This window comes from Canis aureus, chromosome 4 (genome assembly GCF_053574225.1).
Source record: "Canis aureus isolate CA01 chromosome 4, VMU_Caureus_v.1.0, whole genome shotgun sequence".
Lineage (NCBI taxonomy): Eukaryota > Metazoa > Chordata > Mammalia > Carnivora > Canidae > Canis > Canis aureus.
In genome coordinates, this window is record NC_135614.1 from 42,647,737 (window position 1) to 42,663,984 (window position 16,248).

General features: G+C 57.0%; 2 protein-coding genes across 6 annotated transcripts in view; both read right to left on the reverse strand.

Annotated features, from left to right (window-relative positions):
* Positions 1-2,376: 2,376 nt before the first annotated feature.
* Positions 2,377-5,065, reverse strand: TLX3 (T cell leukemia homeobox 3). Its single transcript, XM_077894310.1, has 3 exons — positions 4,255-5,065; positions 3,679-3,922; positions 2,377-2,779 (listed from the first exon to the last, which is right to left on the reverse strand). Exons 1-3 carry the CDS (start codon positions 4,814-4,816, stop codon positions 2,569-2,571), a joined length of 1,017 nt encoding a protein of 338 aa, XP_077750436.1. The 5' UTR covers positions 4,817-5,065; the 3' UTR covers positions 2,377-2,568.
* A 9,461-nt stretch (positions 5,066-14,526) lies between these two features.
* Positions 14,527-16,248, reverse strand: part of RANBP17 (RAN binding protein 17) — a 307,665-nt gene continuing 305,943 nt past the window's right edge. For all 5 annotated transcript variants that reach the window (XM_077895559.1, XM_077895557.1, XM_077895556.1 and 2 more), the window contains one exon: positions 14,527-14,941. In XM_077895559.1, coding sequence (XP_077751685.1) covers positions 14,845-14,941 — 97 coding nt within the window. In that variant the 3' untranslated portion in view covers positions 14,527-14,844. The remainder of the gene's footprint in view (positions 14,942-16,248) is intronic.

The window sequence follows — 16,248 nt, forward strand, 5'->3', positions numbered from 1 at the left end:
ACCCGGTGGGGAAAAAGACTGACGTCCCTGACAGCCCGAGCAACACTCGGTAGGTCCCCATCCCCTGGCCTGGCCCAGCGCCGGCAGAGGCGGGCTTCTGGGTCACAGAACTTTTGCTCGAAGCGAGGCACCAAAGAGAAAGAAAAAGACGTGTGTGCGATCCCCAAAAAGGCCCACGAATTGAGGGTGATCCTGGCAAAACGACAAAAACAATTTAGAAAAACAAAACCACTATGCCTTATTATAGAGAAAAAGAGAAAAACAGTGAGGGAAGTTGGGAAGCGACGCCCGTCCCTGGGGAAGGGGCGGCTTGGCCAGCAGAGGACAGAGGGTCGTTCCTAGAGGCTCGAGTCCCCAGCGCGAGGGCCAAAGTTCCCCATCCCGGTGGGGGCGGTGGGGGCGGTCATCACGCTTCCCAGCGGAGAAAACAAGCATTTCAGGAAACCACCCGCCGAGGAGACCCAAGGTCTGCGTCCCCCTAGTCCCTCTCTGGGGGTGCCAGGCGAGCAGGGCTTGGAGGGGGAGGCGAAGGCTGCAACCGTGGGAGCACCGGTGGCGTTTCTTAGACTCCCTCCCCTTTCTCGAGCCCTGCCGGTGTAGACAATCCCGTAGCCCGCGTACAACGAAGGCGCCCGAACACCCGCGCCCGCAGGGTGGCGCTTGGCCCGGGGAGTCGGGGTGGGGGGTGGGGAGGCGGTGTACCGGGGCCGGGGGCGGCTCTAGGGCCTGTGGGGCGGCCCCAGAACCGTTTCGCCCCAGGGAGCTAACGGGAGCCGGGTCAGGAGGAGGGGACGGAGGCCAGCGGGGAGTGGCAGGGACAGGCACCGAGGAAGTTGGAAGCGGAGAGATTCAGAGGCCAGAGAAAGAAAACAGGAAGGACAAAAGGAGAGGAGGCAAGGAGGAAGAGAGGCAGGAAAGGAAACCTGGGGAGAGGGACAGAGGACGGGAGACTCAGAAATGGAGAGAGGAGGGGGGCAGGATGCGACAAAAAAAGAGTCGGGAAAAACTAAAAGCAATAGTGAACGAACTATAGAGGGAAACAAAAAACTGTAAAAAAAAAAAAAAGTAAGTTATAGTCACACGGAGGCCGAGAATCACGAGTAGAGTAGAAAATAGAGAACATCGTATAGAGAAAGAAGTGGAGCGGCCGGAAGTAAGAAAAAATTTAAAAGACCGAATAAAAGGAAAACAAAAATGAGGGAGCAAGAGGAAACGTTCACGAGCGCTTCGAAGCCGTTTGTCGGCAGGGACCACCCACCGCGCATCCTGGTCCCGAAACTCGCAGCTTCCGGGCCCAGGGAAAGCTGCGGGACCGGGCCTCGCGGCTGTCACACCTGGGCTCGGCGGTCCAGGCTTCCCAGGAGCCCCGCCCCTCTCCTGCCTAGTGACGCCGCCAGGCCAGGCTGCCGTGACGTTGCATGACGTCACGCCCCACCTGCGGCCCCACGTAACCCAAAAGGGTGCGAGCGTTCTGGGTTTGGCTCGGCGCTTACTCCTCAGCCAGCCAGCGCCTGGAGCCCCAGGACGCGCCCCGGTTCCGTGCACTCAGCCCGCCACGGTGCGCCCGGGGCCCCTAGTGCCAGTCCTTGGGGTCGCCCAGGGCCTGAGGCCTCACTGGAAGAAGGAGGTCAGGGGGTTGGCGGGGAGGGCTCCGAGTTCCTAGAAGTCCGAGGTCCCGGTGCCTTTCGCCCCCTAGGTGGGCCCGCGACGACCTAGGTACCCGCCAGGGGGCCTTTCATCCCCGGCCCTGCCCGGCGCCGACCTTCGACCCCTGGGCGTCGAGGGCCCTGCCCCGGCCCGCCCCACCCCGCCGGCGCCCAGACGGCCCGCGGCCGGCACGCACTGACCTGCACCGCGGATCCTCCCCGGGCCCCGGCCGCGGTTGGAGCTGAGGCGAAAACCGACGAAGCTTGGAGATGTGGACGCGCCCCTGCAACGCCGCGGCTCGGCCTCCACCGCCGAAGGGGTTGGGGCGCGGGGCCGGGCTCGCCGAGCATTATTGGAACGAAAACGAAATAAAAGCGGCGTTAAGTGAAATAGCTAACTTTTTTATTAAATAAAACGACTTAAATAAAAGGAACGGAAAAGGAGAGGAGTGGACCCAGCGCAAACGCAGGGTGCCCCAGCCCTGGCGCTCCCCCCAGCCACCTGGTCGGCCGCCCCTCCTCCAGCGGCCCCCGCGGGGGAAGCAGGTGGCCGGTTTCTAAAGAAAAAAGCCAAAACTTCTTTTTTTATTATTTACACGTTTGGGCAAAAGTACAAAGTATAATACAGGCGCCCGGCCCGGGGGGGTGCGGGCGAGGGGCGGAGAAACGTAAGGCGCTTTCTTTGTCAGGCCCGGCCTGGGGCGGGACTGGGCGCGGGGCGGGGGCTCGGATTGTACAGCCGCGCGGAGCCCGGGCCCAGCCCCCCTCCGCGGCCGGCGGGGATGCGGCCGCGCCCCGGGGCCTACTCGAGCTCGGAGGCCCCTGTCCCTCTCGGCCTCGGGTCCGCCCCAGCCCGGCTGGGGGCCCGGGGCGCCCCGCCAGGTGGGGGCGGCGATCCTTGGCGACTGTGCGCGCTGGTGGCTCACACCAGAGAGGTGACGGCGGGGACCTTGGAGCTGTCCTCCTCCCAGGGCTGCAGATTCTGCAGAGCAAAGAGCGACGAGTTGTGCAGACAGAGAGGGTCGGGCTGGATGGAGTCGTTGAGGCTCTTTTGGAAGGCGTCGTGTTGCAGCTGCAGCATGAGCCGGCTCGCCTGCTGCCGCTCCGCCTCCCGCTCCTCCGCCGTCTGCCGCCTGCACCGGGGGAGGGAGAGGGACAGCACCGTCATGCACCCGGCACTGCGGGGCCGCCGGCGGGGCCCCAGGCCTCCCGGGAGCGGAGGCCAGCCGGGAGCCTCGGGGCCGGGACCGTCTGCACCCCTGCTGGCGCCGCGCGCCCGAGGCCCGCGCGTCCGGGGAGTGGGTTGGCATCGCTTGTTTTTGTTGTTGTGTCGGGCGGTCGCGGGGAGGGGACTCAGCCCGCCGCCCACCTGCACGTCCGGGTGTCGTGGCTTCGCCAACAACAAAGATGTTTCTTTTGCGGGACATCAAGGGCAGGGCGTGCGTGTAACCGACCCGGCCCTGCGGACGGTCGGGTCGCTAGGGCCCGCGGGGGGGGCGGGGGGGGGGGCTGGCTCTGCGCTGCCTGCGCAGTGTCCCTGGGCCGGGTCAGCCTCTTCCAGTTCTCCCAGGCCCTTCTCGAACCTCTCTTCCAAAACGCGATCGCTTCGCCGTTCCCGGGTTGGGTGGAAATAGGGACCGGATAAAAACGGGGCTGGAGTCGGGATGGGGAGCCCGCGCGCACGGTCGGAAATCCGAGAGGGCAAGCGGGAGGCGACAGGGGCGGGCGTGCGAGAGGCCCCGGGCGGGGGTGGGGCGGGTGCCGGTGGCGGTGCAGGTGGGAGGAAACCGACCCGGCGGGGAGACGGAAGAGAACCCTGAGGGTTGGAGAGGCGCACGAGAGCGACGCGGGGATGAGGATGCGGGAGAAGCCGAGGCGCGGCGGGCGGGCGGGCAGGAGGAGAGAAGGGAGCAAAAATTTGGGAAGGAGTGGGGAGGCGCGGCCCCGGGAGGGCGGGGGGCGGGGGCACGGGGTCGGGAGAGCGCGAGGCCGCGGCGCGGGTGCAGGCCGGGCCAAGCCGGGCCTCTCTCACCGCCACTTGGTCCTCCGGTTTTGGAACCACGTCTTGACCTGCGCGTCCGTCATTTTGAGGGACTTGGCGAGCGCCGCCCTCTCGGCCGAGGCCAGGTACTTCTGGCGGTGGAAGCGCTTCTCCAGCTCGCAGATCTGCACCCGAGAAAAGGACGTGCGCGGCTTCTTCCGCTTGGGCGGCGTCCGGTTCTGGTAGGGGTGGCCGATGCGCCGGGTCACGGTGAAGGGCGTGAGCGCCGCCGCCGCTGCGGAGACACGCGAGGCCCCTGAAGCCCAGCCCGGCTCGGCCGCCGCTCGGGCTCCGCGCGGACCCCGAGGCGCCCGCTGGGGCGCAGGGGGCTCCGCGGCTCCGGAGGTCCCCCGCGCCCCCAGCGGCACCAGCCGTGTGGGAGACACCCCCCTTCCCCTGGGCGTGGGCTTATTTGCCCGCAACTCCCCGATCTTCCTCCCCGCCGGGGTCGCCCGGGGCCCCGGGCTCCGAGGCCTCCGCTGCTCGGGCCTCCGGAATCGTTTCCCGGGCGCGGCGCCCCTGGCCCGGGAGGGCCGAGGCCGGCGCCTGTTCGCCGGCCCCGCTCACCTGTGAAGCGGTCTTTCACGAAGCGGCGGCTGCTCTCCATCCAGGGGAAGTTGAGGCCGCCCAGGCTGGAGACCGTGGGCACGGAGGGCATGGCGGGCAGCGCGCTGGGCAGAGGCGGCGGCACGGCCCCGGGCAGCGGCCTGTGTGCGGGCACCCGGATCACGCCGGCGGGCGCCAGGCTCAGGTTGACACTGTAAGATCCCGGGTCCTCGAAGGGCGCGCCGAGGCCCGCAAAGGAGGCGGGTAGGGACGGGTACGTGGCGCCCGGACGGCCCCCGGGGGGCCCGCCCAGGTAGCTGGCGCCGTCGGGGCCCCGCGGGGCCGGTGCGCTGTCCTGGTCCGGGCTGTTGAGGATCTGGTCGATGCCGAAGCTGATGGGCTCGTGCGGGTGCGGGGTCTGCGCGCTGGCGGGCGCCTCCATCCTGGGCGGGCGCACGGGCTGGGCTGGGCTGGGCGGGGAGGCGGCCGGGTCCCGGTCACGGCGCGGCCATGGAGCGCCCGGCGCCTCTCGTCGCACTGAAACTTTGCCAAGAGTGCGCGGGCCCGACAGGCTCTGTGTCATCTTTCTTGAACCGAACCTGGAGTTTCCGCTGCTAATTCCTCTCCCGCCGCAGCCATTGGCTGCGATCAACAAGCCTCTCTCCTCCCATTGGCTCCCGGCTTTCAATAAAGGCCTAATTCATGGAAATAGGAGCTTAGGGACTGTTCCAAGGTGACATCATTTTAACAAACGAACAATAGGTCAAATTTATTAGCCGGGATAATGGGCGGCGGATATTAGCGCCCGAACCGCAGCCTCCCAAACCCGAAATCTAACGAAGCTGCAATTAGCAGACGCTCCCCGCTCCTCCGGGCCGGGGCCGCTTCCCCGCCGCAGCGCGGGCCGGGCCGGGGCGCTCTGCCCGGGAGCTGGTCGTTGGCCGAGGGGGGGGTTTCGTTTTCTTCCAAATTTTTTCTCACCTGGGCAAACCCAAACCGTGTGAAGCCTTTCAATTCCAATGGAGTCGCAAGCCCGGAACGACCCCGTGGACCCCGCGGAAGCGCCTTGGACACTGCACCGCCACGGGAGCCACCCAAGGAGCGCACCAGCCGGCGCAGGGGCCGCGCCCCCAGCGCGCGGGGCAGGGGAGGCCGCGGCGTGCTCCGCGCTCGCAGGGACGCCGACCCGCGTGGGGAGAATTCCCCCCCCCGGGCCCCTCTGGAGACACTCCCCGGCTCCCGCCGGGCGGACCGAGGTGTGACTCGCAGGTGCCCACGCGTGCCCGGCCCGGCTGCTCTAGCGACCCAGGGTCGCTCGGGGGGGAGTGGGGATCCGGCCCCTCGAAATCGTTGCAGGATGGACGGGAGTGTGGGCGCGCGTGGGAGCCCGCCCGTGGCACGGCGGGTGTGGGCACCGGGGTGCTCGGGCGAGGCGCGGGGCGGCTCACGCTCAGAGCAACAGCGGGATTTCCCCGGGTGGGGGTGGCGGTGACCGAGCCGCGAGTCCCCCGCCGCGGCCCGCCCCGCCCGGGCGCCGACCACTCCCTCCCTCCCCGCTCGGCTCACGCCCCGGGGACCGTCGGGCCGGCGAGGGGGCGCCGCGGCCGGTCACCCCCGGCCTCGCCTGTCTGCCCCGGAGGCATACAGAATCGTCGTCCGCCCGCGAGTTCTGAAGTCGTTAGGTGCGAACTGAGGGCTGCAGCCCGGCCAGGCCCCTCCGCCGGTCTCCCTGCCTTGCGGGGGCGAGAGCGCGGGCGTGCGGGCGGCCGGAGGAGCGAGCGCTCAGGTTCGGGTGGGTCACGGTGTAGCGCAGTGACCTTGAGCCAGTGGCTTCCTATCTGCAGGCTTCGGTTCTCTTGTTTGTGAAGCGGGCGATGCACGCATTGTGGGATTGTCCTAAGCCTTGACTGAGATACCCGGAGAACGCAGGGTTTAGGGCCTGGTACGAAGTGGGCACCCAGGGGCTGTGGCTGCCCTCCCACCCCGCCCCTAACGGGATGGTTGATGTATTATTCTGATGGTTCTTGTTTGTTTGCAGTTTTGTTATTTGCAGAGTCTGGGTCTCTTGGAGAGAAAAAAATGTATTTGTCTATCTAAGGGACCAGTCCTAAGAGGACCAGGAAGGGGAAGAGGCAGCATGTGGGGGGTTCTTCCTCTAATCTGCCCCCAAAGACGAGAGGTCTCAGGATTTGTAGTCTTAAGGCCTGGGTTCCTGAGTCAGGTCACCGCCCGCTGCGTGACCTTGGGCAAGTCGCTGGCTCTTGCTGAGTGGGGAGGATGAGGTGATGAGACCACTGGGGACTGAGGGGTGGGGAGTGGGGGCTGGGTGAGCCCTCCTCTGCTCCCTTGGGGATGCAAGGGCCTTCAAGCGGAGCAGACGTCATTGTTTTCATGCTGGGGGCCTCCTGCTTCTAATTCAGACTCTGCCACTGGTGGTTGGGGGCTGTTTGCTCCCTCATTGCCTCTCCCGAGCCTCATTTTCCTTATTTGTAAAACAGGAAGGGTAATAGCTACCCCCAGGGTGGCTGTGAGAAGTAAATGAGATAAGGTCTGTGGACATGCCTGTGAGAAACTGGATTATATAATAATAACTTTAACGGCAACGTAGAGCCACTGTAGGTTGAGAACTTCGTGTGTGCCAGGCAGGGGGGTGAGCGCTTACTTATTCCTCACAACAACCCTGTGAGGAAAGGTGGTAATTGATCCCATTCTTTACCTGGTGAGGGAACTTAGGGTCAGAGAGTTCATGCAGCTCGCAGCCCTCCGTGTCCAGGGCTAAGGAGGCACCTCCGGGGCTCCACTTCCCTCTGGCTTCCAAGCCCTGGGTGCCAGGCCTGTCCTCCTCCCTTCCCTGCCTTTGGTAGATTGCACCCCCACGTGGGGATGTGGGCTTGGGATCAAAGAGAGGTGGGTGGCGTGGCTGGGACTGCGCCCAGGGCATGGTGGGTGGCCCAGTGCTTAAGGACCAGACTCTGGCCTCTGTTTACCAGCTGCGGGCTCGGGGAATCATTCATCTTTTGTTGCCTCAGTTTCTGGTCTAGTAAAGCAACAGTACCAGTGTCGTGGGAAGAAATGAGCCCAGCCTGGTGAAAGCAGCAGCAGACAGCACTCGGCCTCACCGCCCCGGGGCCCAGCTTTCGGAGGTGCCTGGCTTCAAGGTCTTCCAGCAGCAGGCGCTTTGGGCCCCTGATCACAGCCCGTCTTTCTTCCCAACCCACACAGAGCAGAGCAGAGCTGTTAGCCCAGGAAGGCCAGAAAATGGGGCAGAGAGTAGTCCCTAGGACAGGGGTTCTGGGCCAGCAGCAGCAGCAGCACCTGGGAATTTGGTAGAAATGCAAATTCTTGGACCCTAGCCCAGACCTACTGAATCTGAAACTCTAGGGCAGGGCTACGCAATCTGCTTTCACAAGCCCTCCAGGTGCTTGTGATGCCCGCTCACATTTGGCAGCCCGTGCCCAGAAGTGTCCGTTTCATCCAAGTTTTCAAATTCATTGTTACAATGCTGTGGGAAGATTCTCCGAGAGTTCCAAACTCTCCTGTGAATCCGACCTAATGTCCTCTGCTCTTTATTCCGTGTTAGTCAGCTGTGCCTCCTCTTAGCATATTTGCCAAAGGTTTGTTTATTTTATGCGTCTTAAAGATAAGACTTTTATTTCCTTCTCTTATTTTCTCTGCTGTGTCTTTGAGGAATGTTTTATTTTCATTAATCATTTTCTTCATTGTTTGTTGAGGTGAAAATTTAGTTTTTATTGGGATTTCCTGTCTTTTTAATACATACATTTCAGATCATAACTTTACCTCTAAGCACTTTTTTGCCCAAATGCATTTTTGCGCATTTGGTCTAGTCTGAGATTGTAATTCTGATTTTGTGCTTTCCCTTCTTGCTATCAATCGGACAGTGACAGAGACACACGCAGACGCAGATGAAGAGAGATTAGGAAATGAGAATCCTGAGAACCGGGGTTGTGGGGGCCGGAAAGACTTCCAGAATGCAGCCCATCGTGTCTGCCCTCTTTGGTTGGGCAAAGTGTTGGGCATCGTGTCTCTCCCCTAAGGAGAGGCTGGGAGGAGGGGAGAGCTAGCAGAGAGGCCTTGCTGGGAGACACAGCAGAGAGGGGTGGCTTCAGGGTGGGAGACTGGGTGTGGGATTCCCAACTGCCCGAGTGCAGGAGGCTGGGTTAGTTCAGTCTTGCTCTGCCACCAACCTCTTGTGTGAACTGGACTCCATTTCCCCATCCATGAAATGGGGTGGAGGTGGAACCAGGGCTCTTAAACATATTCGGGTCGGCAGTCCTGTCTTAAAGGCTGATGAAGATTCCGTGGGATACTTCCATAGACAAAGACACAAACACATAATTGGCGACATGCCGCGTCACAGGTCGCTTACGTCTCCACCTTCCATTCTTGGTTCGTGCACCCTAGATAGAAGTCTCTAGGGGCACTGGCAGTTCTCAGGATGCAGGGCGCTAGAGACACCTGCCCAAATTTATTCACTCATTCAACACACATGTACTGAGCCCTTATGCAGATTTTCTGGACCATGTCTCAACTTTGGGCCTCAGTTTCCCCATCTGATAGTGGGAGTAAGGCAGTTTAAGCTCTTCACTGCTGACTCCCCACGATGGGGAGGACTAGGGGAAGAACGTTCCCAAAGAGACCTTCAAGGGCCCAAAACTCTGCCAGCTGGAGGAAGGCAAAGGCCACCTGGTCCTGTATGCTGTGTGTCCCCCAGCGCAGGTCATGAGACTCAAAGGACAGTTGGCTTAGGGGAGTGTGCCCAGGGACACACAGCTGGGAAGGCTGGAGCTGCAATTTGAATCCAGGACTATATTGACTGGAGAGCCCAGGCTTTTCTCTTTACCCCAGACCCCCATTTCTACTCTGGGAGCAGGTGGTAAGGGTCCCATCACAGGACTGAGTGGGGAGGGGAAGCCAGTGGAGGGGCCCTCCGGGTGGAGGAGCTCAGGAGGGGGCGCTGGCCATGGTGGGGCTCACTTCCGTCCCCCTGCCAGCCCCAGGTGTCTGAGAGTTCCCTCAGGACAGAACAGTGGTCGCGGCGTTTGATTCCATGTCTTGGGGCAGGGGTCCATCGCAGGACTGTCATCAGAGTTTGTGGTCCTGAACTGAGGAGCACACAGCAAGGTCAGGCCCGAGGGTGGGGGAAGGCATCCGAGTGCGCCCAGGCCTGGGCGTGTGCGGTTCAGCCCTCGCTTCCCCAGCTCTGCCCAACGGCTGGTGCCTTTCCATCTCTGGAGCCCCGGGTGGGGGCTCTGCTCTACCCCCTCTCTGCACGCCCTCAAAGCTGCTCCCCTCCCCCACCACTCTCCATCTCCGTTTAGTTTCCTCATTGCCTTCCTGCCCGAGGAACCCACCTGATTTATCCTGTTTGGCAGCTCTGTGAAGGCAGAGACTGTCTCATTCTCGGCCTTCTCTCTGTGGTGGGCGAATGAAGGACTTCCAGGACCTCTTGCCTTGGGGAGGTCCCAGCAGGGCCCAGCCTGGCAGGGGACCAGGCAGCCACATGAAGCTGGCGGGGGCTGGGTGGGGGCTGGGGGTTAGGATACAGGGTGGCAGACAGGAAGGGAGGGCGGCTGCTGGGCGGAGGGGCACGTGAGCAGGGGTGCAGGGACTGGCCAGTGCACCCAGACCAGGGGGGTGGGGGCGAGGACAGGGCCGAGGGCGGCCGGGGGGGGGGCCTTCTGAGGCACCCCCACACCTGACCTCATGCCCTGTTGTTCCCCTCCACCACCCAGCAGCCAATTTCTCCATTTCGTGTTCTACAACTTTCCTCTCTTCCTGACAGATTTCTCTACTAAATTTGACTTTGTTTCAACACTTTGGTTGGGCAAATTACATTAAGATGGATGTTGCAGGTACCCTTTATGGTTTATTTATCGTGATACTGTTTGTATCTCACGCTTATAAATAACTTATGTTATAGCTTTTGTTTGTGGAAATGTAACTTACATATTTTATTACGCTTTCTGTAAACCTCAAAAAGAATCTTGTCAAGGAAGCGCTCTTATCAGCAATCCAAACTATGGGACGTAAAAACCGACACTACCATTATTTTTTAATATGCCAAGGAGGCAGGTTACTCTTGCTGTAGTTTGAAAGGTTTGCTGTCATCGTAAACTTGCACCTCAATAAAACATTAAAAAGTCTCAAGAACGATTTTATAAAGTTTAGGGAGGAGGATGAATCGGTGGCAGAGCCTGTAGACACAGCACTCAGGAGCCCAGGTGTCGGACTGGCCTTTCTTTGACGGTCCAGCCTCATTTGGGGGGGCCCCAGAGGGTTCCAGATCCACCTCCCCACCTACTGTCCCTGATGCCCCGTGGTGAGGTACCCAGCTTCAGGGGTTCGAGACGAAAAGAACCATGAGTCCTAGAGTCAGGCTGACCTGATTTTGAAACCCGGTTTGTCCACTCTTCAAGCTTATGTGGCCTCGGGTTAGTCTTTCCGTCTTGCTGTTCTCATCTCTGAAATGGGGATACTTCTACTTACTTGACAGTCTTATTGGGAAATACTAAATTTAAGTGAGATGGCAATTTACAATGCTCAGTGGGTGCTCAATAAATGATCATGGTTGTAATCATTTAACTTTCGCCTTGAAACCCCCCCACCCCCACCCTTCCGCCTTGCTCTTCTCTCCTTCTCTCCAGGTGCTCTTTCCCTTCTCACTGTAAGGAGCTGAGTTCCCCCAGATGCTACTGCCCCCAAACTGCTGGACCAGCCTCGATCTAGATGGGGGTTCCCATACGCCACATTTTTCCACTTAGGCCAATTGCTCTCATCCAGACTATCCTGTTCTTTATTCTCATGCCCCATTCTCTGTTTGTGGGTAGCTAATCGTCCAGAGTCTCAGTTGGTGGCTACGTGCCAGGCCTGTTTTGCATGCTGAAAGAGACCTCCAGTACCATAACCCAACAGCACTTCTAGGTTGGCAGGGCCAGTGGAAGCGAGTCTGGGGGACGAGATGGCTTTTCTGGGCAGTTGGGATGATCACACGGTGCCCCCTCACGCCCCACTCCTAGAGAAGCCTGAATGAAAAGCACAGAAAAATGGAAACATCTAGAACACATGCAGGATAGAGCTTTCTCAGGGTCAGGTTGTTAAGTCAGTGTGGAAGTCAAAACACCTTCACACTGTTCCTTGCTTTAGTATCAGCTGGAGCAGTTGGCTGGATTTTGAGCCTCCCCCACTCGCCCCTTGCATGAACGATGCCTGTTTGCACAGCAGACTCAGGAGAATGAGGTGAGCCAGCTTTGGCCTGCACCTTCCACCTCACCCTCACTCTGGCCTCACAGAACTGTTTGCACCATTTATTTCTTCCTGTTGCTGAATGTGAATCACACACGCCTGTGATCGTGTGAGAGCACGTAACAGATCCACCGAGTCCTCTTTTTGTAGATTCCACATGTTTGGGTGTCCCTGCAGAGAACTTTCTGCCCAGGGGTCCTCACTATCCCTTCCCAGGGCAGGCTGTGGGTGGGGGCACAGTTCCCAAACAGCTTCAGTGAGCGCAGAGCATGCAGTATAACGCGCTCCTGAAACATCCCAGCTTCCCTACCCCCTTTTCGTCCTCAGGGTACAGAATGGAACTTAGCCCTCCAAAGAAAATCAGGGTTCCTTTCCAGGTTTCAAAGTAGAAACTGGGAGCCAAACTCAACCTCTCCGGCAAAGACAGGATGAGAGAGCCCTGGCAGGCATCTCAGGAAATGGCTTCCACAGGTCCCTGCCTCCCGGTAGTCAGGCCCTTGTGTAACCCCTCCCCTTGGACAGGGAGGGGCCGGTGCCAGTGATTTACTTTTCTTTAAAGAACGATTTTTGTTTCTTAAGAATTTTTTTAAAAGATTTTTAAATTTATTCATGAGAGACACAGAGCAAGAGAGGCAGAGACACAGGCAGAGGGAGAAGCAGGCCCCATGCAGGGAGCCTGACAGGGGACTCGATCCCCGGAGCCCAGGATCACACCCGGGCTGCAGGCGGCGCTAAACCGCTGGGCCACTGGGGCTGCCCTAAGATTTTGTTTATTTATTCATGAGAGACGCAGGCAGAGGGAGAAGCAGGCGCCATGCAGGGAGCCCGACGTGGGATTCGATCCCAGAACTCCAGGATCAGGCCCTGGGCTGAAGGCAGATGCTCAAGCACTGAGCCACCCAGGCGTCCCACATGTGATTTACTTCTAATGGAATACAGCAAAAGTGATGGGATGGCCCTTCTGAGGTTAGCTAAGAGGTTGGACTTCGGACTGCAGCACTGTCTCTTCTCTTTTGCTCGCTCTGACGAAGCAAGGTGCCCCTTTTTGTGCCACCCCATGGAAGGGCCCACTTGGCAAGATACTGTGGCTCTCAGATGGCCAGTCTGTGAGGAACTGACACCTAACTGTGAGTGAGCATGGATGCAAGTCTGTCCCCCACGGAGCCCTGGCCAACAATGCCGATGGCAGTCTGTGGGAGACCCTTGAGCAGACAACCCAGATTTCTGACCCTCAGAAACTGTGAGACAATCAGTGTTGTTCTAAGCCACTGCATTTTGGGGTCATTTGTTATGTAAGCCACAGAGTTCAGAAAAACAAATGGAAGTGGATGTAAATACTAACTGGTTTCAACTCACCATTCTGAAATACAGGTCTTCTTGGCAGAAAGCAGGAATTGCTTTGAGGTGAGAGAGACATGCACCTGTGTGACCTGTGCAGGCTATGTACCCACCTTTGGGCCTTAGCGTCTTCTTCAGAGTGGGAGTAATGCTGTCTATCTTCATAGGGCTCTTGTGAAGATCAAGGGAGAGAACACACATAAAGGGCACGGCAGGTGCTCTGGTAAGGGTGTGCTGTGTCTGTTCTTAGACTGTGTGTGGCCTCCCCGTGCATTCTGGAAATCCCCCACCACGATGAAGTCGGCAGTGGGGGCAGGCCTGACAAGTCCTCCTGTGGGAGCAGCTCTCCAAGGCCGAGGTTGACAGAGCCTTCCCTGGCTGGTGTAAAACCACCACGTGACCTTTGGCAATGTGGCAAAGAAAAGCAAGTGCACACTCTTACTGTTTTGTGAGCATTTCAATGTAGGTGGTGCAGTGCTTTTAGGTTCTAGACTTTTACAAAGAAGTGTCAGGATAGGGTAGGCCTTCTATGAAGCATTTTTGTGGGATGAGGATGCAGTAATGAGCCCCTGAAACAGAAATTGTCAAGTCAGACTTCTTCCAATAGCTGATATTTTATAAAATTTAGAGTTTGCCTTCTCAAGGAAAATTTCCTGCTGCTAATGAAATATAGCCAAGGCTTGCTTATCCATGGAATACCAGAAACAATGCTTTCTGTGACACACGTTTCTTTGATTTCCTGGGCTCACATACAGAAGAAAAACATTTTCAGATAAACTTGGGTGACTTTGCTTCTGTGTGACAAGCCTGTTGCTAAACTCAACTATTGAGAAAGCTTTCAAGAAACACTAGTTTGGGAAACGTGATTATAACGGGAGCCTGTGGATTTACTTCTTCACCAGGAAGGCCAACCTTTCATGTCTTATTAGAAATAAAAGGCACAATATTTACTACAAGCCTGAGCCATGAAGACAGAGAAGTTAGGTACAAAAGCCATTTGACAGTGGCAATCTCAAATTAATAGCCTAGTTACAGTCCACCACAAACTGGAAAGCCTCCTTCATGTCCTGGGTTTGGGTTAAGTTGCAATCCTCACAGTGGTAAGAGTTTTTGTGGAGGGATGGAAACCAGCTGTGCTTTGTCCTCTAAAAATCTGAACTTTAGCACCTGTTTTGGGTGGCCCAAGGGGTCAGTGTTGCTTCGAATGTATATTCTAATTAGGCACCTTCAGCTTGTCTTAAAAGTTAAATGGAAGCAGAAGGACTGACTGGGTGCCAGCACCACCCAGCACCTCTTGCAGGGGCTACCCGACTCCTTCTGAAGGAATATCTCTGCAGGCAGTAATTGCACAGCTTAATTCTTCTAGACTGAACCACTTCAGATTTATGCCAGTGAAAAGCAAACGTTGTTTGTAAGTCATTTAATTGTGTTACTGTCTCTCAAGTTTATCAGATGCTGCTGAGGCCAAGAGGGCTGTGCGCTGTCCTGTGGGATGCTTCAGAGTGCTCCCAGGCTCGTTCTAAATGCCTACAGCTCAGAGACCCCCAACGCTGCTTCTTCCAGACTCATAACAAACTACTAATTTAACGGGTTCAAATGGTATTTGTCTCAACTCAGGGTGCATGTTGAAGGCTGAATCTCCAGCAAGAGTTCACGACCTTGATTACAGAGTACCATTAACTAGTACAGACGTGGGTTCAAACCTGGTTTATTAAGTTCTTTGGTTAAATATTGTTTCTACATCTTTTCGGAGCATTATAAGAACAAAGATAATGGTATTTTATAGAAAGACTGAAAACATCTTTCGCTTTTTCTGAGCAAAGACTGAATTTACATTGTGCACTATTATAAATTCTTACAGTTAGGCCAGACTTATAAAAAGGCAGGGCTTTTGTTGTTGTTTGTTTTGAAAAATAGATTCTCCTGGGCTAGCTAACATCACTGTCCTGGGACCCAGACGCACAAGAGTCTCTGGATAAAGGCTGCTTGGCACATGGTCAGGGAAGGTGGTCAGCTCATCATGTCCAGACTGCATGGCTCGCTGCTGCCATCATTCCGCAGGGCCTCCGCCACATCTCTTCTGAAGACGGACAGGTTCTGGGTGAACCTGTGGAAAAGGAAGAAAGGCCGAGGGCAGTGGCAAGGCTGAGGCTGTATGAGCCTCTGCACGAGAAAGCCACTGTGGAGCTCAGGACCTTGGAGAGCGCCCCGATCCTGTTTGAGCTCTTTCCCCCGCCTCCACCGCTGCCACTACTGTTAAGCCACCAACACCACCCCTCCCCCACCCCCTTTCCCTTCCGGAAAACAAGGGTTACCACCAGATACACTTGGACCATTTTGAGGGGCGTATTTCGTGGGTGTACTATTTAAAACCTGTTTTTAAAAGTCAAATTACACATGGATGGTAAGGAATATAAAAAGAATCAAAGCTTATGTGCCAGGCACTGTTTTGAGTTTATTTTTATTTTTTTTAAACTTTTTTTTTTTTTTTTTAAGATTTATTTATTCATTTAGAGAGAGAGAGAGGCAGAAACACAGGCAGAGGGAGAAGCGGGCTCCATGCAGGAAGCCCGACGCAGGACTCGATCTGGGGTCTCCAGGATCACACCCTGGGCTGCAGGCGGTGCTAAACAGCTGCGCCACCCGGGCTGCCCTGTTTTGAGTTTATATATAAATTCATTTAAGCACCACAAGTCTTCTCAAAGGTAGGTATTTGTATTCTCATTTTGCAGATGAGAAAACCATGCTAGATTACTTGGGTTCAAATCCTGACTCCACCCTTAGCTAGGTGATCTTGGATGAACACTTAACTTCTTGTCCAGGTACTCAACTTGAGTAGCTAACTCATGGGATTGTGCAAAGTGAGAATTTACCGAATCAATTGGGACAATGCCTGTAAGTATTCAACATAATGCATGGCACATGGAAAGCCTCACTAGCTGTACTCACTTAAACAGGAGGGCTGTCACACATCATTTCACAGGGCAGCTCAGGGGGTGGTACTCAAATTCCCAAGCCTCAGGTGAAGCAATGTCCCCTCCTCAGGTACCTGTGGTGTCCCCATTCATTGAGTCTCTTCTGCAGGCCTCAGAGGTTGCCCCTCTGCCTGACAGAGGATTGTAGCATGGGATGAGTAGTCAAGAGTGTGTCTATGGAGCCTATAGGACTTGGTCTTGTATTGCCAGAGACCAGGCTAGGGACCCTACCACATGCGGCTGTGGTTACTAGGACTGATGCCTTGCACTTCAAATGATGAAGCATCTGAATATTACCAATTCTATTAAAGAATGGGGCAGGCAGCCCCCAACCCCCACCCATTGTTTGTTATTGTCTATTTCTTCCATTAGAAACTCTGTAAAGCAAAACCTGGAACAATTAGTTCACCACTAGTGTCTTCAATGCCTGGCACATAGT

Bases quoted from the DNA above. Each gene is read 5' to 3' on its own strand.
- TLX3 (XM_077894310.1), bottom strand. From the start codon at position 4,816: ATGACACAGAGCCTGTCGGGCCCGCGCACTCTTGGCAAAGTTTCAGTG. The intron at 3,923-4,254 runs GTGAGCGGGGCC...GTGTCTCCGCAG, and splicing joins CGTGAAAGACCGCTTCACAG to CGGCGGCGGCGCTCACGCCC. The intron at 2,780-3,678 runs GTGAGAGAGGCC...CCCCCGGTGCAG, and splicing joins AACCGGAGGACCAAGTGGCG to GCGGCAGACGGCGGAGGAGC.